Raw genomic sequence first — 24430 nt, forward strand, 5'->3', positions numbered from 1 at the left:
TGTATCTTTTACTGTTGGTATGTAAAACACCTGGAAATGAGGTGTTTGCCGCTGCTCCTTGGTTGCTGTGAGTCGCTTGGAGATCAGGAGCTAAATAGTACCTGTCTTAGCTATGTTGTAGAGGCCAAGTGTAGTACCCTAGTACTCAGGTGTTGGAAGTCTTGCTGTTATTAGCTAAAATGCAGCCTGAGGAAGCCATGTCGGCTCTGACATAGATTTACATTCTAAGATGAACAGCTCTATCAAAACAGCTCTAGTAGAATTTTACAGGTTTCATTGAAACAGATTTGCTGAATGAAGTCACAAAAACAGTGCTAAATCTAAAGTGTTATTGTCTTGGGAGTTCCCTGCTGGCTTAGTGGTTAGGACTCGGTGCTTTCACTGCCATGGCCCGGGTTCAATCCCTGCTCGGGGAACTGAGATCTCGCAAGCCGCACGGCCAAAAAATAAAAATAAAGTGTTATTGTCTCATTGACTGTGAATCACTGGCTATGTTTTGAAGCACTACAGCACTCTGAACTATTACTGATTTACTGCAGTTGACTATTTTCTATAGATGTTCCCCCACCTTCCCAATACTTCAGTGCTTTCAGGATAGTAGGATTTTCTCTTTGCTTTGAGGGGTGTGGTAGGGGCTGGGGATGTTTGGTGAGGTCATTCCCTGATCTCTGTGTGGGACGATTTTCAGGTATTATGTTTACAGTTGCTCTTGCATTAGTTATCTCTAGCCGTCTTTTTAATGAAGCCATTTTTCACAGATGCGGTTATTTTATTGCACACAAGAGTAGACTTCTCATTGATTTGTGATCATTTTAGATGAGAGGACTTGGCTGCTGGGTTGCCCTGTAACTGGGAATCATAACCTGTGGTACCTAATATTTACCACATCAAGTTGTCTATGAATATGTAGGCTTCTGAGTTTATGTTTTTCGGGCTTTTGAAAAATAATCTGAGACAAGAGGAAAGAGTCATATTAGGGGGAAAAGCTGCATTTTGGGATGTATACTTATGCTTTTATTAGGAAAATTATATTTGAAAGGATTTCATCATATAGTTACATATCTTTCTTTTGCCTTTATCCTTTTCTAGGGTTGTGTTCTGCTTGTAACAGTGAAAAATCATTGAGGTAAAGAGTAAAACATCCAGGTTTAGTTGTAGAAGTCTAGGATTTTCAGTTTAAATTATCATGGTGTACGTGTGATTTTTTAAAAAATTAGTTTACTTACTATTTATTTTTGGCTGCGTTGGGTCTTTATTGCTGTGTGTGGGCTTTCTCTAGTTGCGGCGAGTGGAGGCCACTCTTCGTTGCGGTGCGCGGGCTTCTTATTGCGGTGGCTTCTCATTGTGGAGCATGGGCTCTAGGCGTGCAAGCTTCAATAGTTGTGGCACAAGGGCTCAGTAGTTGTGACACGCGGGCTCTAGAGCGCAGGCTCAGTAGTTGTGGCTCACAGGTCCAGTTGCTCCGCAACATGTGGGATCTTCCCGGACCAGGGCTCGAACCCGTGTCCCCTGCATTGGCAGGCGGATTCTTAACCACTGTGCCACCAGGGCAGTCCCTTTGTGATTTTTTTAAAAATTACTTGTTGGATCAATCAGATTTGCTGCAGAGTTGAATTTCCATGATGGAATATGCGTGCAGTTGGAAAAGTGTTTTTTTTCCCTTCATGGAGTAACCTTGGAATTTTAATTAATTCCATTTCTACATATGATAGAAATCTGTTTCACCAGAGGTTTGACTGAATTGAATTTCAAGGGGGAGGGAGCACCTTTTCCATTGAGAAACGAGGGCTGTAGATTATTTTCAGACTATATAAAGCTTTTTGCGGCGGGGGGGAGGGTGGTAAAATATGAATAACAAGAATGTTACTCTAGTCTGTTTCCTTGTATTTTAGAGAAACCAAAAATGCTTTAGTGGAAACTCTCTGCTGTATTCTGTCCTAGAACACATGGAGGCGTGTTCATAGTTCTATGTTGACATCAGTTCCTCCGTAATTATAGGAACCTGTTTGGCTCCTGCTGTTCGTTCGTCTCCTGCAGTGGCATGTGAATACTCTTAGGCAGTAGCTCCTGGCTGTTCTCCCATGTGGGGTTCTGTGGCTTAGGAACTGGATGCCATTGTGCCACTGTGGCAATGAGCTCCTGCTTCCCCATACTGTACTGCTTTTCAGGAGCAAGGCTGAAGGGCAGGTGGACAGGTGGGCAGACTGCCATCAGGGGACTTTTAACCCTGGAAGGCTTCCAGTTAGTACCTAGGTCCCTAGCTGTACTCAAGCCAACGAGAGATGAGGCGCAGTCTGTGGGATTAGTGAACGAGATAACTGATGGAACTTGTTTACTTTGGGTGTGAAGCTGTTGGTTTGTTTAGACTTCTTTAGTATAATAAGCATATTGGATGGAGAAGGATACTACTTTTGGATTTGGAGGATGGCCTACAGAGGCTCAGATTTCGTCTCCTCTCACTCTTCACCTCACCCTGTTCTTGTTGCTCTGGCTTTTTCACTAGTTCTCTAACACATCAAGCGCATTACTATCTCAGGGGGTTTTCCCTTTGATGTTTGTGAATTCTTTTTGGAATGCTCTTTCCCCAGATGTTTCTAGGGCGTGGCTGTTCATGGAGAGACTTCTTTGGAGAGTCAGCCCCCCAGCCCCCGCCCCTCTCCTCATCTAAAAGAACACTATACCCTACTCCTGCACTCTCCCTTTATGATTCTCTTTTTTTTCATTCTTTTTGTTAGTAATGGAAATGTTGAGATTATATTTGTTTCCTTGTTTATCTCTTCCTCTAGAATATAGGCCCCAAGATTGTAAAAAATTGTCTAGTTCAACCTCTAGAACAGGGTTTATCAACCTCAGCATTATTGACATTGTTGGACGGGAGAATTCTTTGTTGTGGGAGGTTGCCCTGTGCACTGTAGAGCCTTCAGCAGCATCCTTGTTTTCTATCTACTAGATGCCAGTAGCACCCACTAGTCATGACAGTCAAAAATGTCTCCAGACATTGCCAACTGTCTCCTGGGGGACAAAATCACCCCGCTTGGGAACCATTGTTATAGAACAATGCTTTGGCACCTAGTGGGTGCTCAATAAATGTTTATTGTATGATAGATGAATTAATGAATGAATAAATTCAGCAAGTTAAGCAAGTTAAGATTTTTTGGAACACTGAACTACACATGTGTATATAGCCTTGTGTTTCTTCCTTACCTCTTTTCTTGTCTTTTCCATTTCCGGCACATTGATCCATCCTTCACTGCTTTTTTCCCTCAACTCAGACTTGCTTGCTCTTTCAGACAATGCTACTTTAAAATTTGGTTCGGTTCAACAAGTGACAGTTGAGCCCCTACTCTGTGCTGTAAAATAATAGGAAAGAACTATAGAAGGATATGGTGCTGTCTGTGCTTAAGAGCTCATTGGGTAAAATGGACACAGATACATGAAATGTTCCTCTAAAGTTTCTTAGTTCAGGGTAATGTCTAAACTGGTACCAGGGCCATTATAGGGTTATTTGAGGAATAGTTGTTAAATGAAATGCTTATCAGAATGGGGTGATTGCTGTTGAATTTGGAATCCAGTTTTAACAAAAACCTACCCATTCAGGGAATTCCTTGGTGGTCCAGTGGACTCTCACTTCCAAGGGCCTGGCTTCGATCCCTGGTCGGGGAACTAAGATCCTGCATGCCGCACGGTGTGGCCAAAAAAAACCTACCCAATCATTTTCTACTTATTTTCATTGTTGCAGTTACCCTTGGTTTCTTGCTATTGAGTCTGTCAGTAACATGGTTGAGAAATATGCAAAGTGGGCTTGCTCATTTTGCACTTGTTTGATGGGAATGTTTCTAGGGTTGGTTATTTTATTGAATGGTCGTGAACAGCTGATTCATCAATGGTTCTTTTTTTTTTTAATATCCGTAAAACCTTTTTTAAAAAAAATTTATTTATTTACTTATTTATATTTATTTTGGCTGTGCCGGGTCTTAGTTGCAGCACATGGGATCTTCGTTGCGGCATGTGGACTTCTTTAGTTGCGGCATGCGGACTCCTAGTTGCGGCATGCATATGGGATCTAGTTCCCCGACCAGGGATTGAACCCAGGCCCCCTGCATTGGGAGCTTGGAGTCTTACGCACTGGACCACCAGGGAAGTCCCATCAGTGAGTTTTTAACGTCCTTGCTTGGAAAATCTTGCCACCTCTATCCACCTGGTATGAAAATACACCAAACAAAAACCCCATTGTCTGTTATGTGACTTTTCTTTGTCCTAGAGCAACTGATTTTTCTCTTTCTGCTGAATATTTATGTTCCATCTGTCATACTGTTAGAGAGGTGTTTTGTTTTGTTTTTTTTGAACTATGGGATCAGAAGAATTCCATTGGGGGAACATTTGGAACCTTTTCCTCTTGAAGACACAACTGTCTTCTCTTTAGATTATCTGGAGACAAAGTAGACAGAGCTAAATGGTCTTTCAGTGAGAATCTTGAAATGTCTCTTTTAGCTGTCTCTCTGTTTCTTTATATTACGAAGTGGTTTAGTAGGATATTAAAGAATTGAACATGTATTTAACAAAGGAGAGATAATTTTCTTGTTGAAATCCCAAATTCCTATCCATATGACTGAGTCTTGTAAGGTAGAACTAAGGCCCTTGAGACTTTGCTGAGGGAGACAGCCTACGTAAAAATGTTCAAGGTCAGGTGTTTTTTTTTGTTTTTTTTTTTCCCCTGTGGGATTTTGTTGGGTACTTTGGTACAAAAACTGTAATTTACTCTGTAATCAAAGCTGAGATCAAAGGAGAGTGCTGTTACCTAAGGTCGCTCAGCATGAAAGTGGATGTCATTAAGATTTAGATTTAAAATAAAAATTTTTTTCTTTGTAAAATAACTTGGTATTGAAACCTGAGTTTTATAACAGCAGAATACCATTTGAGTAAAGCCCTCAAATTGTAGTGATGACTGGAATACCTCTTAGATCTTTTAAAATATATGATAAAAAGCAACAACTAAATTGGATTCTTCATTTATCAAATGTAAAAGGAAGTAGTTTCTGTCTTTGTCCTCAGGAGGTTTCCTGCTCCTAAAGTGTATGAATATTTGAAAATTGAATAGAAAAATAGGTTTTGTCTTTTGAGAAATAGAAGAAAGCACTTTTTAAAAGTGCATTGCTTGAGTTTTATGGAGACTTATCTCTGAATTCTGTGATAAATTTGACATTAAGAAGACTTGAAATAATGCTCTCTGATCTTTATTTCAGAGAAACTGACTCCTGAGGATGTGAAAAGCTATCATGGTTTTTAAGTGGAAAGGCTTAAGAAGGGAATGAGAATTTTTCTGAAAATCAGGGACTCTGAAGAACACAGATGGTAAGGTTTGTAGTTCTAATTTAATAGATGAGAAAGGAAAGACTTAATTCTGTGATGAACCCTCTTTTTTCCTTTTTTTAGTTTAATCTCAGGTTTAACTTCAGGAATGTTAGATTCTTTAATTAAAAAATAAATTTATGTTATTTATTTTTATATTTATTTTTATTTTTGGCTGTGTTGGGTCTTCGTTGCTGCGCATGGGCTTCTTGTAGTTGCGGCGATCGGGGGCTACTCTTCGTTGCGGTGCGCGGGCTTCTCGTTGTGGTGGCTTCTCTTGTTGCAGAGCATGGGCTCTAGGTGCGTGGGCTTCAGTAGTTGTGGCACGTGGGCTCAGTAGTTGTGGCTCGCGGGCTCAGTAGTTGTGGCTCGCGGGCTCTAGAGCGCAGGCTCAGTAGTTGTGGCGCACAGGCTTAGTTGCTCTGTGACATGTGGGATCTTCCCGGACCAGGGCTGGAACCCGTGTCCCCTGCATTGACAGGTGGATTCTTAACTACTGCGCCACCAAGGAAACCCGCTTCATTTGTTCTTAACTGAAAGCAGTTCTCAAAGCAGACCCTCTGCATTGGGTTAGTGCTTGTAGTGTCGATCCTGAATTGGTTTGAATAAAGCTTCCTTAGGGAATCTTCAGGGCAAGGAAAGTTGTGTTCATTTAAATTTATATAAATTGGTTTGCTCTTGGAAAATATAGAGATCTGTTTGTATTCCATCACTAAGATAGGAATTTGGAGTGGGTTAAGTTTTCATTTAGGATAAATAGTAGAAAATTGCTAAACCCAACCAACTTGCAGTGGAGAGTTTTTTCATTGGTGAAATAGAAAGGGATCAGGAGACCTGAGTTTGAGTCCTAACTCTGCAGTTTACTCCTGAGTGATCTGGGGGGTCGCGCTTAGCTCAGTCAGTCTGCCTCTCTCCCTAGTGTGCATACACGTAACCCCACTCCTCGAGCTTCAGGGTCCTCACCTGTAAAATGGGAGTGATAATACTCTACTGTAGTGTATCATTGTTTGCTCAGTGTCCTTGGTAGGAGGGTGTCATGCCTGCAGTCTTTGTGGAGACAGAAGAAAAGTTGAGAGCCACTGCTTGTAGTCAACCATGGTGCTGGTAGTGATTTTTTTTTTTTTTTTTTGGCCGCGCTACATGGCTTGCAGGATCTCAGTTCCCTGATCAGGGATTGAACCCGGGCCACAGCAGTGAAAGCCCAGAATATCCTAATCACTAGGACACCAGGGAACTCCCAAAAGTGATTTTTTTTTTTTGATGGGTCTACTTTGAAATTGGAGTTTGAATTGAGCCTATTTTAAGAAGGCATCTTTAACTGCGTAATGTATTAGTGGTCTTCTGCAGTGGGTGACTTTAAAAAAAGATTTGCCTTGCTAGAGAACTACTGCTTTGCCTAATAAATGGCTCTCACTGTCAGACTTAAGTTTGTCCCTTTAGGTCATTTCTTACTCCATAGCATGTAGATTGGATCAACTGTGGATCTGGAAAGAACTAGGGACTTGTCTGAATCTCTTTTCCGGGTCATTCTAGGAGACCATTTCAACTGTGGCAATGGCCAAAGTAGGTAGAACTGGAAGCCCAGAAAAGGTGGGGACTGAGGTGACTGGAATTAGTTGAAAATGTTTGTTTCTGAATAAATTACTATTTTCCTTATTCTTGGGCTGCTAGCTTTAAGACTGCTATGGGGACTTGAGTAGAATGGTCATAGTGAACCCAGAGAATTTTTTATTTTTATTTTTAAAATAAATTTATTTATTTATTTTTGGCTGCATTGGGTCCCCGCCACTGCGTGTGGGCCCTCACCAGTTGCAGCGAGCGGGGGCTACTCCTTGCTGCGGCGGCCTCTCTTGTTGCAGAGCGTGGGATCTAGGCGCACGGGCCTCAGCAGTTGCAGCACGCGGGCCCAGCAGTTGTGGCAGATGGGCTCCAGAGCGCAGGCTCAGTAGTTGTGGCACACAAGCCTAGCTGCTCCGCAGCATGTGGGATCTTACCAGACGAGGGCTCGAACCCATGTCCCCTGCATTGGCAGGCAGACTCCCAACCACTGCGCCACCAGGGAAGTCCCCCAGAGAATTTAATAGAAGAAAGTTTTTTTCTTCTTCTCCACGTGTTTCTTTCACTTTAACATCCCCCACGCCTCGAGATAGATGTTCTGCTTATGAGGATTTACTATTTTGATCAGTTTTTCAAGCCTAGTATGTTAGATTCCTGGCAAAGAAAGACTAGACTTAATTTTGAAACCAGAAATGAGAAGGTATTTCCCTTAGAGGGGCGTCAGCTGCTCGTTCCTTGAAGTGAGATCAGATATCATTCCCTGTGGGAACCACCTAGCCAGAGTGCTGTCCAGTGCTTTGTGACTGGAGGAAAAAGCTCTGTTGGGCAGCCAGCCTAGAGTGGCATTCCACTGGAAGGAGGTGGGATTTTGAAGATGTTCACGGTCATGTTTTTGATCAAATTTACTACCTACAAAGGTTCTTGGTTTTGTAGAACCTTTGGAATATTTGCCCTTTTATCATTCTCAGGGCATTGAGAGAAGTGTTTAAGTGGTTACTTCTTTATTCACAGAGAGATTTTGATCACCCATGTAAAGAGTTTAGAACCAAACCTCTGCAGTTATTTGGCTTTGACTTTTGAGGGTTCAAGAAGTGGGATTTCCTTGGGGTGACTTTTGGGGGGTATTGTTCTTGAGTTTTAGTTTTATCTTTGCCCCCTACTTCAATGTCTTACGAAGACTAAAGTTCCCTGGCTTTAGTCTCATTTGTGAAATGAGGATCACTTACAGACTGTAATAAGGAGACAACTGTATACTTTTTGAAGTCCCGGTTTTTACATTTTTAAAATATAAAAACCAAGGGAATGAGAACACAAGCCACAGAGTAAGAGAAAATATTTACAAAAGATACATCTGATAAAGGACTGTTATCTAAAGTGTACAAACAACTCTTAAAACTCAACAATAAGAAAACAAACGGGCTTCCCTGGTGGCGCAGTGGTTAAGAATCCGCCTGCCAATGCAGGGGACACGGGTTCAAGCCCTGGTCCCGGAAGATCCCACATGCCGCGGAACAGCTGGGCCCGTGAGCCACAATTACTGAGCCTGCGCATCTGGAGCCTGTGCTCCGCAACAAGAGAGGCCGCGATACTGAGAGGCCTGCGCACTGCGATGAAGAGTGGCCCCCACTTGCCACAGCTGGAGAAAGCCCTCGCACAGAAACGAAGACTCAAACACAGCCATAAATAAAAATAAATAAATTAAAAAAAAAAAAAGAAAAGAAAACAAACAACCCGATTAAAAAGTGGGCAAAAGACCTGAACATGAACCTCGCCAAAGAAGATATATAGGGGTTTCCTTGGTGGTCCAGTGGTTAAGACTCTGCACTCCCAATGCAGAGGGCTCGGGTTCGATCCCTGTTCGGGGAATTAAGATCCCACATGCTGCAACTAAGCCTGCATGCCTCAGTGCAGCCAAAATAAATAAATTAATTAATTAATTTCAGGGCTTCCCTGGTGGCGCAGTGGTTGAGAATCCGCCTGCCAATGCAGGGGACACGGGTTCGATCCCTGGTCCGGGAAGATCCCACGTGCCGCGGAGCAACTAAGCTCGTGTGCCACAACTACTGAGCCTGTGCTCTAGAGCCCGTGAGCCACAACTACTGAGCCCGCATGCCGCAACTACTGAAGCCCGCGCGCCTAGAGCCCGTGCTCCGCAGTGAGAGAAACCACTGCAATGAGGAAGCCCGCGCACCGCAACGAAGAGTAGCCCCGCTCGCCGCAACTAGAGAAAGCCCGCGCGCAGCAACGAAGACCCAACACAGCCAAAAATAAATAAATAAATAAAATTAATTAATTAATTTCAAAAAAAGAAGATAGGGCTTCCCTGGTGGCGCAGTGGTTGAGAATCTGCCTGCCAATGCAGGGGACGCGGGTTCGAGCCCTGGTCTGGGAAGATCCCACATGCCGCGGAGCAACTGGGCCCGTGAGCCACAACTACTGAGCCTGTGCGTCTGGAGCCTGTGCTCTGCAATAAGAGAGGCCCACGCACTGCAATGAAGAGTGGCCCCCCCAAAAAAAAAAAAAAAAAAAAAAGAGTGGCCCCCGCTCGCCGCAACTAGAGAAAGCCCTCGCACAGAAACGAAGACCCAACACAGCCAAAAATAAATAAATAAATAAATAAAGATAAATAAATTAAAAAAAAAATCCTGGAAAAAAAAGGAGATATACAGATGGCAAGTTAGCATATGAAAATATTCCAACATCATATGTCATTTAGGAATTGCAAATTAAAACAACCGGATACTACTACACACCTATTAGAATGACCAAAATCCAAAATGCTGGCAGGGGTGTGGAGCAATAGGAACTCTCATTCATTGCTGGTGAGAATGCGAATTGGTACAGCCATTGCGGAAGGTATTTTGGTAGTTTATTACAGAACATACTCTTACCATATGATCCATCAGTCATGCTCCTTGATGTTTACCCAAATGAGTCAAAAACTTATGTCCTCACAAAAACCTGCACAAGGATGTTTATATCAGCGTTATTCGTAATTGCTAAAACTTGGAAGCATCCCAGATGTCCTTCAGGAGGTGAATGGATAAACAAACTGTGGTACATCCAGACAGTGGAATGTTATTCAGTGCTAAAAAGAAATGAGCTATCAAGCCATGAAAAGACATGGAGGAAACTTAAATGCATATTACCAAGTGAAAGAAGCCAATCAGAAAAGGGTACTGTATGATTCCAACTATACAACATTCTGGAAAAGGCAAAACTATGGAGACATTAAAAAGCTCAGTGGTTGCCAGGGGTTCAGGGGTGGGGGGCAGGGAGGGATGAATAGATACAGCATAAGAGATTTTTAGGACAGTGAAACGATTCTATATGATACAACATTGGTGGAGAGTTGTCATTCTACATTTGTCCAAACCCATGGAACGTACAACACCAAGAGTGAACCCTAATGTAAACTATGGATTTCGGGTGATAACGAGGTGTCAGTGTAAGTTCATCAATTGTGACAAATGTATCACTGCAGGGTGTAGATAGTGGGGGACTCTGTGTGTGTGGGGGGGCACAGGGGCTTTAGGGGAACTCTGTACTTTCTGCTCAGTTTTGCTGTGCACCTAAAACTGCTCTAAGAAATAAAGTTTATTAATTTAAAAGGTTGCCAAAACAAAACAAAAGAATAATGTGTGACAGAGACCATATGTGGTTTACAAAGCCTAAAGTATTTTTTTATCTGGCATTTTACAGAAGAGATTTACCGAGCCCTGGACTATATCACAGTGCGACTAGGAGATGAGTGCCTAGTTTCTCTCTGGTGTCATGCTCAGTCCTCTGGTTCTCCTGGTACTCAGTGTCTCTCATGGCAAAGTTGTTCTCATGAATTTATTTCTGTTTCACTTGCAGGTATATGAGTGACCTAAAGCTGCAGATTAAAAAGGAAAGAGAGCAGTGCCAACTGCAAACAGGGCAAGGATGCCAATTCCTCCTCCCCCTCCACCACCCCCCGGTCCTCCTCCACCTCCCACTTCTAATCAGGTAGGTAGTCCATCCACCTGGCTATCTCAAGACCTGAATGGATACTTAGGGCTTCCTGGTATAAGACATAGTGTACTCAAAGACATGTGGCGTAGGAAGATGGAGAATAAATAAGTAAAGTCTGTCTTCCTCAATTCGTTCTGATTCCTGAGAAGTCCTCTTAGGACCATAATGGCTTGTCTTGGTTTTTTTATCCTGGTTCAGCCTAAATGGAGATTTGGGCAGGTGGCATCAGAGTAGGAACTAGTGTGTCTTCCCTAAAACTATTGTAATATAAAGGTCAATGTGTCCTTTCCCTGCATCTTTGAGAAAAGGGATGGCAATTCCTAGTTGTTGTTTCTTGCTGCCATTTATTTCCTTCTCTTCTACTCCAAATCAGTTCACTTTAAAGTCAAGTCCATGAGGTCTAAATGCCCCCGCGCCCCATATCAAGAAAGAAAGGAGTTAATGGAATTAGGAAGAAGACTAAAGGTTCAGTAATGGGAAGAAAAAAAAGCAATGTGGCTTCTGAACCAAGGAGACAGCCACTTTTACTATATCTGAGTTGTGATACCTGGAGTCACATGAGAAAGAAGGAAGGAACCTGGGTGCTTCATCTCTGTGTGTGTGTGTGTGTGTGTGTGTGTGTGTGTGTGTGTGTGTGTGTGTGTGTGTGTGTGTGTGTGTGTGTGTGTTGGGTGTGTTGGGTGTTTAACAGATGAGAAATTGTGCCCTAAAAGAGGAAAGGTGACTTAACCTAGCTAATTTGTTTCAGAACTAGGACTAGAGTTCAGGTCTGCCAACTTCTGGTTTTTTTCCTGTAATTTTTGGGGTGTGGTGGGAGCTGAGGCTGGAGGTGTAGGTGGGGGGTTTGGAGTTTTCTCTTGGTCATGATGGGGAGATGCTGAAGTCTCTTCAGCAGCAGGAGGAAGCTGCTTGGGTTTATATTAGGAAAGTTACTCTTCACAGTGTGGATGGTAGGTTGGGAGTTGAGACTACAGACAGGGAGGTTGAGACTGGAGACAGAAGCCTGTGGCAGTTGAAAATGAGAGTCTGGACTAAAGCAGTGAGGATGGAGAGTGGAGACGAGACAATGACAAAGTAAAATCTTAAGAGTCTGATGACAGATGGAAGAGTGAAGAAGAGGAAGGAGATTTGAATGACTCTAGTTGGGGGATTGATTGAATGCTGGTGCTATTTACAAGAGAAACAGGTTTGTGGAGGAGGATATGAGCTCAATTTTGGACATGCTTAGTAATATTTTTCTCTTTACAAAAGTAATATGTTCAAGAAATTTATGAACTGTGGTTAAGCAAAAAGGAGCAGTTACCCGTAATCCAACCATTCATAACGGTTTTGTGTCTAGCCTTCCCCTCCCTCCTTCCTCTTTTTGTATCTGTCTACCTTTTTTAAAATAATTAATTTATTAATTTATTTATTAATTTATTTATTTTTGGCTGCATTTTGTTGCTGCACACGGGCTTTCTCTAGTTGCAGTGAGCGGGGGCTACTCTTCATTGAGGTGCGCATGCTTCTCATTTTGGTGGCTTCTCTTGTTGTGGAGCATGGGCTCTAGGCACGTGGGCTTCAGTAGTTGTGGCGCATGAGCTCAGTAGTTGTGGCTCGCGGGCTCTAGAATGCAGACTCAGTAGTGTGGCGCATGGGCTTAGTTGCTCCGCGGCATGTGGGATCTTCCCAGACCAGGACTCAAACCCGTGACCCTTGCATTGGCAGGCGGATTCCTGACCACTGCGCCACCAGGGAAGCCCGTCTACCTTTTTTTTTAAAAAAAGGCTGTGCTTTATATACATACTGATTTCTGATCGGCTCTTCTTCCTCATTAATACATCATGAATGGCTTGTCATATCATTAAATGTTTAGTGATATCATTAAAAAATTTTTTACTGTACTAAAAATCCAGAAAAAATTAGAGAACACCAATAAACATAGAAAATGTTAATCTATAATTAACCTTTGTTAACATTCTGTATGTTTATTGTAGGAAAACTAGAAAATACAGATAAACATAAATAATTATTACCCCAAGTTAACTTTTGCTAGTATCAGTGTATATCCTTCTAGAAATTTTCTGTATGTGTGTACCTTTTTTTTCTTCACAATATAAGCTAGCTACTACTTATTGAACTCTTACTATACACCAGGCACTGTGCTAAGCTCTTAAAAAGTGTTATCATTTAATTCTCAAAACTACCCTATGAGATAGGTCCTGTTATTATTCCTGTAGAAAACTGGAATCATGCTATATGTATTGTTCTATAATATTTTTTGCTTGATTGTGTCAGATATTTATTTCCGTGAAAAGATGCTTACTTCTACATCTTTAAGAGCTTAACTGGCATCCCACTGTATGATTATACCATTGTTCTTTTCGGTTGAACTTTTAGATTACTTCAGCTTTATGCTGTTATAAACTGTTTTTTGCTATTATTATTGTCTTTGTGCACGTCTCCAATTATTTTCTTAAAGTTAATTTCTGGAAGTAGAATTCTTGTGCTAGACTTTTAAAAGGTGTTTGATACATAAATTACTTTCTAGAAAAATCATACCAATTTATCCTACCACAGGTAATAGGAAAGAGTACCTGTTTTCCTGGATCCTTATGATCACCGTAGGGCAGTTTTTTATTCTATACATTGTTTTGAACATCTTCAGTGTGCCAGGCACTGTACAGGCAGTGGTCCCTGCCTTCACAAAGCTAGCAGTTTCTGTAATTTTAACCTTTACCAGTATCATAGGTAGATAATGATAGTTTTACACTACATTTTTTTTTATTATAGTTGATTTTTTTTCATATTTGTAGGCTCTTTTGACTTCGTTTATGCAGTGTTGTTCATATCTTTTGCTTATTATCCTGCTGATTTCTAAGTCATCTTTATATGTTAATGCTCTATAGATTTAGGCCACTACCTTTGTTTCTATCATACGTTACATTTGTCACCGACAGTTTTTTTTCCAGTGTGTCATCTGCATATTTACTTATATTCCTTAGTAAATAATTTGTAATAAGCAAATCTGTCGATCTTTTCCTGTATTTTGGTTGTCTTGATTAGAAAGTCCTTCCCGTTACCTATTTTTTTCCATATAGTACTTCTGTGGTTTTATTTTTTTACACTTAAATTTTATAATTCAGCTAGAATTTATTTGAGAGTAAAGTGCTAAGGTAAGTATTTAACTTTATTATTTTTTTCTAAAAATTAACCACTTGTCAGACTTCCCTGGCAGTCCAGTGGTTAAGACTCCACGCTTCCACTGCAGGGGGTGTGTGTTCGATCCCTGGTTGGGGAACTAAGATCCTACATGCCGCCTGGCATGGCCAAAAAAATTAACCACTTGTTATTAACACCTTGTATTTAATAATCTATCCTTTCTGCACTGAAGAAATATACTTTTATTATTTCTATGTAGACCTGGGCCTGCTTTATGGACTTTCTGTTCTGTTCCATTTATCTAGCTGTCTGTCCCTATGCTCCTGTTGTTGTTGGTCATAGGAATATTTCAGGATTTAAACAAGATAATGAAAGTAATGTGCTTATTATTAGCACAATGCCTGGGATATAGTGGGGGCTCAATAAACGTTTGCCTTGGTGGTGATGATACAAATAAAGTGTCCGACGCACAAGCCTAGCACGTAGGTGCTCAGTAAGTATTGGTGCAGGCCTCCTGTCAGAAGCTTCTGAACAGGAGGAAGACCTGTACCCTTCACAGAAGGTACAGCATGAGAGAAAGGTCTAAGGAGGAGGATAATGGACATTGATACTGTCGTTTGGCACATGTGTCTTATTAGGTTAGACAGGCATCTCGTGGAATCCAGTTTGGCTTAAGGCATTTATCCCGAGCTTGTGATGAAGGGGATATGGAGGGTGAACTTATGTTTCCCTCTTCCTTCAGGCCAACACTGAGCTGCCCAAGCTGAGTAGAGATGAGCAGCGGGGTCGAGGTGCTCTCTTACAGGACATCTGCAAAGGGACCAAGCTGAAGAAGGTGACCAACATGAATGATCGGAGTGCTCCCGTCCTCGAGAGTGAGTCTAAGCTTCATCTCCTGATGAACCACTGGGATCCCAGGATTGACTCGGAGACTAGGCTTGGCTGTCATTTTTATTGTTGGGTCGTGAGTGGGAGAGTTTTGTCTTGGGATATTCTTTGGCTGTCTTCTCATCTGTTCATTTGGATACCTTAGAAATTTCTTTTTGACCTTTGAGAAGCATTCTCGGGGTCTTAAGCCTCCCATCTCCTACTATAACTAGTGCTTGTTAGGGCATATCCTTGGCTCTTCTCTGAGAAGACCACCACAGTCCTAAAAACCTGTAAGCTGAAGCCAACGATGATTTTATAATTGCTACAAGTGTTCATTCTGAAAGGCCTCTGGGGATTTTCTCACACCTGGGTCCCTGAGCTATTAAGCCCCCTCACCATCTGGGACTTGGAGAGGAAAGCCTAGAGAACTCTGTTGAACAGGTCTTCATCCTGGTTACCGCTCTGCCCCAAATAAAGGAAGATTGGCTCCTCGTTCCTTTTGTTTTCTCTCTTCCATCACAGCACAGAGTTTCATCCCCACACCTACATGAAGCTGTGGAGCAGAGAAGCCCAGCTTTCTATTTCAGTGGAAAGGCAAAAGCAATATCGGTTTGTTTGCAAATTAAAGCCCAGGTAGAGGAGGGGTTTCTCCTCAGGATTGACTTGGTCACCAGCCTCAGAGCATATGAAATGAAAATCCTAATGGTGTGCTTTCCAGAACCCAAAGGAAGCAGTGGTGGTTATGGCTCTGGAGCAGCTGCCCTGCAGCCCAAGGGAGGTCTCTTCCAAGGAGGAGTGCCAAAGCTCCGCCCTGTGGGAGCCAAGGACGGTTCAGGTATGTGATAAGTACTTTCTTAGGATATTTCCCAAGCGCATTCATTTCTGACTGGTCCCAGGTGGGCCGTCTGGGGTTGAGGAGTGTGGGAGAGATGGGAAGAAGGAGGGGTGGGAGCAGGGGAGGAGTTATAAAGTAGAATAAAGCAAAAGCTGAGGGTAAATAAGAATGCATTCAGCTTGCATCAGTAGTATTTGTTAATGGGCCCTGAGCCTGAAACCAGGTTAAAACCCAGAATCGTACAGCTATTTGCCCTGCTGCCATGCAGGTTGCACTAAGGAGGCGGGGTGACGTGGAGATACTCAGCAACATAGGTCCAGCTCTGTTGACCCAGTGTTGTCTGGTGTATTTGTAGAGAACGTAGCTGGTAAGCCAGCCCTACAAGTCCCTGGTTCTCGAGCTGCTGCCCCAAGGCCTCCAGGGTGTACAACCAGCGGGCGCCCTCAGGATGATACAGACAGCAGCCGAGCCTCACTCCCAGACCTGCCCCGGACGCAGAGACCCTCGTTACCGGACCTCTCTCGGCCTAATACTGCCAGCAGTGCGGGCATGAAGCACAGCTCCTCCGCCCCTCCTCCGCCTCCCCCGGGGCGGCGTGCCAACGCGCCCCCTACACCTCTGCCTGTGCACAGCAGCAAAGCCACAGCCTACAACAGAGAGAAGCCCCTGCCACCCACACCTGGACAGAGGCTTCACCTTGGTCGAGAGGGACCTCCTGCTCCACCCCCAGTCAAGCCGCCTCCTTCCCCTGTGAATGTCAGAACAGGACCAAGTGGCCAGTCTCTAGCTCCTCCGCCGCCGCCTTACCGCCAGCCGCCTGGGGTCCCCAATGGGCCCTCCAGTCCCACTAACGAGTCAGCCCCTGAGCTGCCACAGAGACACAATTCTTTGCATAGGAAGACACCAGGGCCTGTCAGAGGCGTAGCGCCTCCTCCACCCACCTCAGCCTCCCCTTCTTTACAGAGTAATAGGCCACCTCCCCCAGCCCGAGACCCTCCCAGTCGGGGAGCAGGTAAGTGCCTGGAAGCACCTTATTTTTCCTACTGTACTGAGATGGAGTTCATCCTTCCTCTTCACCCTTTTCCCCAAAGCTCTCCTTCAGTGATTGAAGTGAGTACTCATTCAACAGGTTCGTTGAGTGCCTTTTTACGTGTCAGACTCTGTTGTTAGGAAAACAGCAGTAAATAAAAAAGACAAAAAATCCTGTTCTCCTGGACAGTTAACAAATAAATTAGTAAAAAAAAAAAAAATATATATATATATATATATATATATAAATACATAGTATATAGATGCTTTAGAGAAATACAAAGCAGAGAAAGGGAATGGGATATACTGGAGTGGGGATGAGGTAATATTTTAAATTACAGGGGTGAGGGTAGGGGTGGGGTCAGGGAAGGCCTTACTGATAAAGTGACAGTTCGGCAAATACCTGAAGAAAGTGAGGGAATACGCTACGCAGGCATTGAGGGCAGCAAATGCAGAGACCCTGAGACTGGGGACAGCAAGGAGACCATTGTGGCAAGACCAGGATGCGTGAGGGGAAGAGCGGCAGGACGTGAAGGTCAGAAAGCCAGATGCCGCGGGAGAACATTGGAGGACTTTGTGAAGACTTTGGGTTTTACTCTGTGTGAGATGGGGAGCCACTGGCGGGGGGCGGGGGGCGGGGGGCGGGGGGTTGGAACACAGAAGTAGCTTTGATTTACCTTTTGAAAAGGCAACTGGCTCTGTTGTTGAGAACCCACTGCAGGAGAACAAAGGGGCCAAAGGAGACCATGTAGGGGGCTAGTGCAATAATCTGAGTAGATGGATAGGATCACAGCAGGTTTGGGGGAAGGTGGGTGTTCAGTTTTGGATGTCAAGTTTGAGGTGCCTGTTAGACATCCAAGAGGAAATAACCAATTGTCGATTGACTCTCAGACTCTGAAGTTCAGGAGAGTGGTCTGGGCTAGAGAGAGAAATTTGAAGGATATTGAGAACCACATGCTGGGGTGAGATCACCTGGGGAGTGAGTATAGAGAAGAGGAGAGGTCCCCGGCCTGAGGCCTTGCTACATGACAGGTGAGAGTGATAAGAGTACTAAGCAGAGGAAACTGAGAAAGGGCCTCTAGTGAGGAAGAAAGGAGGAATGCCAAGAGAGTAATGGAGAAAGTCCAGGATAGAGTGAGTGAGCAGCTGTGGCCTGTGCTGCAGGTGGGTCAGGGAAGTTGAAGACTGAGAATGACATTGGTCTCAGCAATGTGGGAGTCATTTTGGGGACCCCAAACTACCCTTCTAAGTAGTTTCAGTGGAGTGCTGGAGGAAGCATGAGGGTGAAAGTCTAATTGGGGTGGGTTCAAGCATGCAGGAATAGGAGAGGACTTGATGAAGGTAGCAGTAGAGAAACTCAAGGGAGTTTGCTGTAAAGGGGAGTGGGGGGTACAGGTATGTGGAATGATTGCTGGAGGAGGATGAGAGATTGAGGGTTGGTTCCCCCCGCCCCACCCCACCCAAGACGGGAGATATTTCAGCATCTGTTTGTACGCTGATGGAATGATCCAGTAGAGAGGAGGAAATTGCCTGGATAGTGTCCTTGGGGAGGCAAGAAGGAATGGAACCTGATCCACAGGTCAAGGGTTGGCCTTAGATAAGAACACAGTTCTTTGTGGTAACAGGAGTGAAGGCAGAGCAGATAGGCAAAGAAGCAAGTAGGTAGGTGGGTGTAGTGGTAGGAGCATGTGGGAAGTTTCTTCTAAATTTTTTTTTTAAATAAATAAATAAATAAATAAATTTATTTATTTATTTATGGCTGTGTTGGGTTTTCGTTGCTGCGCGCGGGCTTTCTCTAGTTGCATGGAGCGGGGTCTACTCTTCCTTGCGGTGCGTGGGCTTCTCATTGCGGTGGCTTCTCTTGTTGAGGAGCACGGGCTCTAGGCACGTGGGCTTCAGTAGTTGTGGCACACAGGCTCAGTAGTTGTGGCTCGCGGGCTCTAGAGCGCAGGCTCAGTAGTTGTGGCGCATGGGCTTAGTTGCTCCGCAGCATGTGGAATCTTCCCGGCCCAGGGCTCGAACTCGTGTCCCCTGCATTGGCAGGCAGATTCTTAACCACTGTGCCACTAGGGAAGCCCTTTTTTTTTTTTTTTTGCTTCTATATTCTGGGTGAAATTGAAAGCAAGGACATATGCTGTGAATGAGGGTAAGGAAATAGAGGGAGATTTGAGGAGAGAGGAAAGAGGGCACAAAATGGCCATCTGGGCATGCAGGAGAATGAGTGGAGGAGAGAAGTGTGTTAGGATGACCAGCATCACGGAAGGCCCGCTCGAGCTTAGGGGCCACACATTTCAAGTGAGATTCATCAGCTCCGTGTGTGTTCAGCTGTGCCTCTGCAGGTACGGAGTTGGAGCAGAGTTGTATTTAACCAGCTTAGCGTGTTTTAGGCATGTGCGGCTGTAATGGAGAGCAGGGCAAGGGAGTTAAGGGTGTGTGTAAGGGAGTGCTTGTAACAAGGAACCATGGTCCTGAACTGGGTAAGGAGGGGATTAAGGCACCTTCAGAAAGGTGGGAGAGGTTGTGTCATCTTACAAAATAGCCTGACTGAAAGCGGAGAGTGAACGAAACCGTGCTGGGGCCTTCTCAGACCCAGGAATTTTGGCTCCTGTATTCTCTTGTTTCATTGTGCTTTGAGCCGCAGCCTCCACAGATGGCTTTTGAGCTTTGATTTTAAACAGTCCCTGCAGGTATAGATGAGATCATCGATTAAGCAGGTATGTCATCAGGAAGCATGTATTAAAGGCCCATTAACTGGTACCGCTGCTTCATTAGGTACAGAGACTTGTATTCTAGGAGCTGGCAGTAGCATCAGGCGGTCACACAGGAACCTGGTACGTGGCCGACCCTGTATCTCCCTGGCTTTACCCATAAGGATATAGTCCTAACGTGACCTTTGACTCTACAAAGTTTAGGTTAAAAAAAAAAATTATTTTTTTTAACTTAGGGATTTTTTTTAAATGACCCTTTATCTGAGCAGAGCCCATATCTTTCTGAAGCCAACCAGGAATAGAAGCGGAGAAAAATGTAATTTCTGTGGGTTGAACTGAGTTGTTTTAAATGTCTGCAGACTTCTTGCTTCCCACTTCTCAGTTCTTTTTTTGTGATTTCTTTAGAAAAATGTGAAGTTATGAGGCTTGTTCTTCTGTCTACTAGCCATCACCAACTTCGAGGCCTGACATAGGCCTCAGCCTGCTTTCTGTATCAGTAACCAGAGCAGCAGTTCTTAAGAGTGACACTCTGAAAAAAAATTGAGATATTTTAGTCAGAGATCTTTCGAGTATTGGCTCCACTTGTTTTGTGACATTGGGCAGATCACTCTGATTCTCTGAGTTTGTTTTCTCATCCGTAAAATGGTGTTCACAGGACTTTTCAGAGGTGGTTATAAATAAAGGAATGTGTAAAAGTGCTTTGTAAACTGTGGTGTGCTGATGAATTTAGTGGTTTTATGCAAAGGACTTCTAGGCAGTTTTCATGGACTTATCTCTATGAATAAATCATATGGTGTGATAACATGGGATAATTTACTTTTGTTTCTTTATGAATTATTTACATTTGAATGAGTATGTAGTCTTTTGCCTTCCCTGGGGTGCTCAGAGACCAAAAAGTCCCTTATTATTGGTCCATAGGGTTTGTTTTCTGAATTTTTCCTTTGCAGAGTAAAACACTATTTTTAAAAAAAATATATATTTATTTATTTATTTTATTTTGGCTGTGCCGGGTCTTAGTTGCGGCATGAGGGATCTAGTTCCCTGACCAGGGATAGAATCTGAGCCCCCTGCATTGGGAGCATGGAGTCTTAACCACTGGACCACCAGGGAAGTCCCTGTTTAAAACACTATTTTTTTAAGGGAATTTTTTTCTTTTTAAAAGAATCGAGGATGGAGTGGGAGGTTGGGTTTAGCAGATGTAAGTGATTATATATAGAATGAATAAACAACAAGGTCCTACTGTATAGCACAGTGAACTATATTCAATATTCTATGATAAACCATAATGGAAAACAATATAAAAAAAGAATATGTATAACTGAATCACTTTGCTGTACAGCAGAAAGTAACACAACATTGTAAATCAACTATACTTCAGTTAAAAAAAAGATAACATCATGCTTTCTTTCATACGGGTTTATCTTGGATTACAAAAGTCAGTCTTCCTACCCCAAGGTTTCTTTTGCACACTGCTTGTTTCTTGGGGTCCTTGGGTTCTGGCTCTGTCACTTGAAAGTCTTAAAACTGGATATGACAAAGAGCTCAGAAACTTCTTAGAGATGACAGAATCTGGTCAGGATGACCGGCCCTGAGGGAGGGTGCTGAGGGAGCCAAGCAGGTAGCTCTTGGTCCTGCTCCGTTTTGCCCATCCAGGTTGGCCCTCATCACTGCCTCCTGCTCAGAGTCTAGCTGGTGTCCTTTTGAGCTTGACCGACCCTCTACCTTACTCCCCCTGGCCCCGCCCTTGCAGTAGATGCAGACTCTCAGGGCCCTGAGAAATCTGAGTCTTAGGGAAGTATTTTGAGGATGACCTGAAAGAGCTTCGGTTTGGGCAGATTTGGAATGAAAACAGGGTTTGGAGATCTGCTGGGAGGAGTTAAGGAGATTTCTCTTTAATTATGGCCTCTAATGGCCCCGTCCATACTTACACAGACCTTGGAGAGTGAGGGAGAGTTGACATTCTGAGTGTGTTTTATGGGAAGCTAAAACTAACATTTACTGGGCCTACAGTGCCGGACTTCTTGTCTATAAGCATCATCCCAGGGACTTCCCTGGTGGTCCAGCGGTTAAGACTCCGCGCTCCCAGTGCAGGGGGCTCAGATTCTATCCCTGGTCAGGGAACTAGATCCCGCATGCCGCAACTATAAGATCCCACACGCCACAACGAAGATCCCTCGTGCCGCAACTAAAGACCCGGCGCAGCCAAATAAATATTTTAAAAAAACAAAAACAAAAACAAAACCATCCCATTACTGTTTCATTCTTAACTACGGTTACTCTATAGAAATTCTGACAGTAATTCAGGGGGAATGATATATACTCTTATCACTAAGACAGTGTTGTCTGTTAAGCCGAGTAGTCTCCATGTACTGTTTGGTAACATGGCCCAGGTACCAAAAGACACATTTCCATCTCACTGGGTTATACATTTGTTCGGGAGATATTTAATACTTGAGGTTGTTGTGAAAAGCATTGTGTAGCAGTTTTCTTACTATGGAAGAGCAGACGTATGCTGGGTCTATTAGATCTGTGACCTTAGACAAATAGCCTGAGTCCCAGTTTCCTCATTTGTGAACTGGGGATAATGCCTCATACTTGTGCAGGGGTGGCTACAAGAATTTTTAAAGATTTAATGCATATAAAGTGCCCAGGACAGTGCCTGGAACATGATGGATATCAAATAAATGGTAGCTGCTATTATTGTTAGTGCAAAGCATAGAAATAATCTAACTTAAACACATTCGAACCTATTCCAGTGATGTCCAACATGCTTTTTATTTATTTATTTATTTATTGGCTGCATTGGGTCTTCGTTGCTGCGCGCGGGCTTTCTCTTAGTTACGGCGAGCAGCGGCTACTCTTCGTTGTGGTGCTCGGGCTTCTCACTGCAGTGGCTTCTCTTGTTGTGGAGCACAGGCTCTAGGCGTGCGGACTTCAGTAGTTGTGGCACGTGAGCTCAGTAGTTGTGGCTCGCGGGCTCTAGAGCACAGGCTCAGTAGTTGTGGCACACGGGCTTAGTTGCTCCGCAGCATGTGGGATCTTCCTGGACGAGGGATTGAACCTGTGTCTCCTGCATTGGCAGGTGGATTCTTAACCACTGAGCCACCAGGGACGTCCCCCAACGTGCTTTTTTTTTTTTTTTTAATTTATTTATTTTTGGCGGCATTGGGTCTTCGTTGCTGCATGCGGGCTTTCTCTAGTTGCAGCGAGCGAGGGCTACTCTTCGTTGCGGTGCACGGGCTTCTCATCGCAGTGGCTTCCCTTGTTGTGGAGCACAGGCTCTAGGCGTGCAGACTTCAGTAGTTTTGGCACGTGAGCTCAGTAGTTGTGGCTCGCAGGCTCTAGAGCGCAGGCTCATAGCTGTGGCACCCGGGCTTAGTTGCTCTGCGGCATGTGGGATCTCTCCCCGGACCAGGGCTCGAACCTGTGTCCCCTGCATTGGCAGGCAGATTCTTAACCACTGAGCCACCAGGGAAGTCCCCCCAACATGCTTTTTATTTGTTTGTTTGTTTTTATTTTTGACTGTGTTGTGTCGTCATTGCTGTGCGCGGGCCTTCTCTAGTTGCAGCGAGCAGGGGCTACTGTCAGTTGTGGTGCGTGGGCTTCTCATTGCGGTGCCTCCTCTTGTTGCAGAGCGTGGGCTCTAGGCACACAGGCTTCAGTAGTTGTGGCACGTGGGCTCAGTAGTTGTGGCTCACGGGCTCTAGAGCTCAGGCTCAGTAGTTGTGGCGCAGGGGCTTAGTTGCTCCGCAGCATGTGGGATCTTCCCGGACCAGGGCTCGAACCCGTGTCCCCTGCATTGGCAGGCAGATTCTTAACCAGTGCGCCACCAGAGAAGCCCCCCCAACATGCTTTTGACATTACCTTATGCTTGGTGGCATTTTGTCTTTTTTTTTTTTTTTTTGCAAATTTTGTCTTTTAAGAGTTAATTTGATTTTCGAAAATGGCCAAAAATCAGAGTCAGATGTAGGTATGAATTTTTTTATTGGTGGTGCAACCTCAGAAATGACAAGTGACCATCATATGACAATATTTATGGATCTGTCTGACAACCTGGATTTGGAGGCAATTCCAAAAGAGGTGTTCCCAATTTTTTTTGAGCAATGAGCCTATCATTGGAAATATGTAACTTCTGCAGATGAAATTATTATACATAATTTGAAAATCACTCATTTTAGTCTGTACTACTAAGTGTTAGAATAAGTGACATAGCCTGTAAATGCTGTGGGAGAGCAAAGGAGGGAATCAGATTAGAGTGGATTGCTTTGGAAAAGCCTTGAGAAGATGGGACTTGAGTTGAACCTTAAAGAAAAGTAGGATTTGATAGTAAGGGATGAGGGGTGGTATTTCTCAGTATTGTGGGGGAGTCACAAGAGCAAAGCATATGTAATTTGGTTTATTTAGCACGTATTGATTGAAGACCTACCATGTGCTGAGCTTGGGAACTCAGATGAATGGACACTGCTCTGACTTTAAGAAATATACAGTACACTCGGGAAGAAGCACGTGTAATACAACATAGTAGTGGTAGAGAGAGAGAGAGTCGACAGAGGCAGTACAGAAGAGTGGTACCTAATCCAGTGTAGGAATCAAGGAAGAAAAGAAGGTGCGATCAGGCTGACTGATGTGGTGGGTTACTGTGTAAGAGAGGAAAATGATTGGGTGAGACCCAGTCAGTGTGGAAGCTAAGGATTTGAAACTTTACGATATGGGAAATGCAAAGCCCTTGGAAAAGTTTGAGCTGGTATTTTGGGGAGATTAGTGAGTTGGTGGTATGCAGAATGGATTGAAAGGCTAAGAGATTAGAAGCAAGGAAAACATTTGAGAGGCTTTTAGCAGTAGAACAAGATAAAAACGAGAAAGCCCTGACTTAGAATTGTGGAGGAAGGCATGCAAAAGCAGAGAAAAAAATCATCAAGGATAAGTGGAATTCTTGACTGACTTG

At 43.8% G+C, this 24430-nt stretch overlaps 1 protein-coding gene across 6 annotated transcripts in view; it reads left to right on the forward strand.

Annotated features, from left to right (window-relative positions):
• The window catches only part of WIPF2 (WAS/WASL interacting protein family member 2), a 39271-nt gene that overhangs the window by 12350 nt on the left and 2491 nt on the right, over positions 1–24430 (forward strand). For 2 of the 6 annotated variants that reach the window (XM_082371777.1, XM_082371779.1), the window contains exons 2-6: positions 5244–5357; positions 10765–10896; positions 14786–14918; positions 15632–15748; positions 16104–16760. In XM_082371777.1, coding sequence (XP_082227903.1) covers positions 10834–10896; positions 14786–14918; positions 15632–15748; positions 16104–16760 — 970 coding nt within the window. In that variant the 5' untranslated portion in view covers positions 5244–5357; positions 10765–10833. Of the gene's footprint in view, positions 1–1153; positions 4151–5243; positions 5358–10764; positions 10897–14785; positions 14919–15631; positions 15749–16103; positions 16761–24430 lie in introns of those variants that run through there. The other 4 variants (XM_082371776.1, XM_082371781.1, XM_082371778.1 and 1 more) reach the window with 3 other exon arrangements.

Source organism: Balaenoptera borealis (assembly GCF_965194805.1).
Source record: "Balaenoptera borealis genome assembly, chromosome: 20".
Taxonomy (NCBI): domain Eukaryota; kingdom Metazoa; phylum Chordata; class Mammalia; order Artiodactyla; family Balaenopteridae; genus Balaenoptera; species Balaenoptera borealis.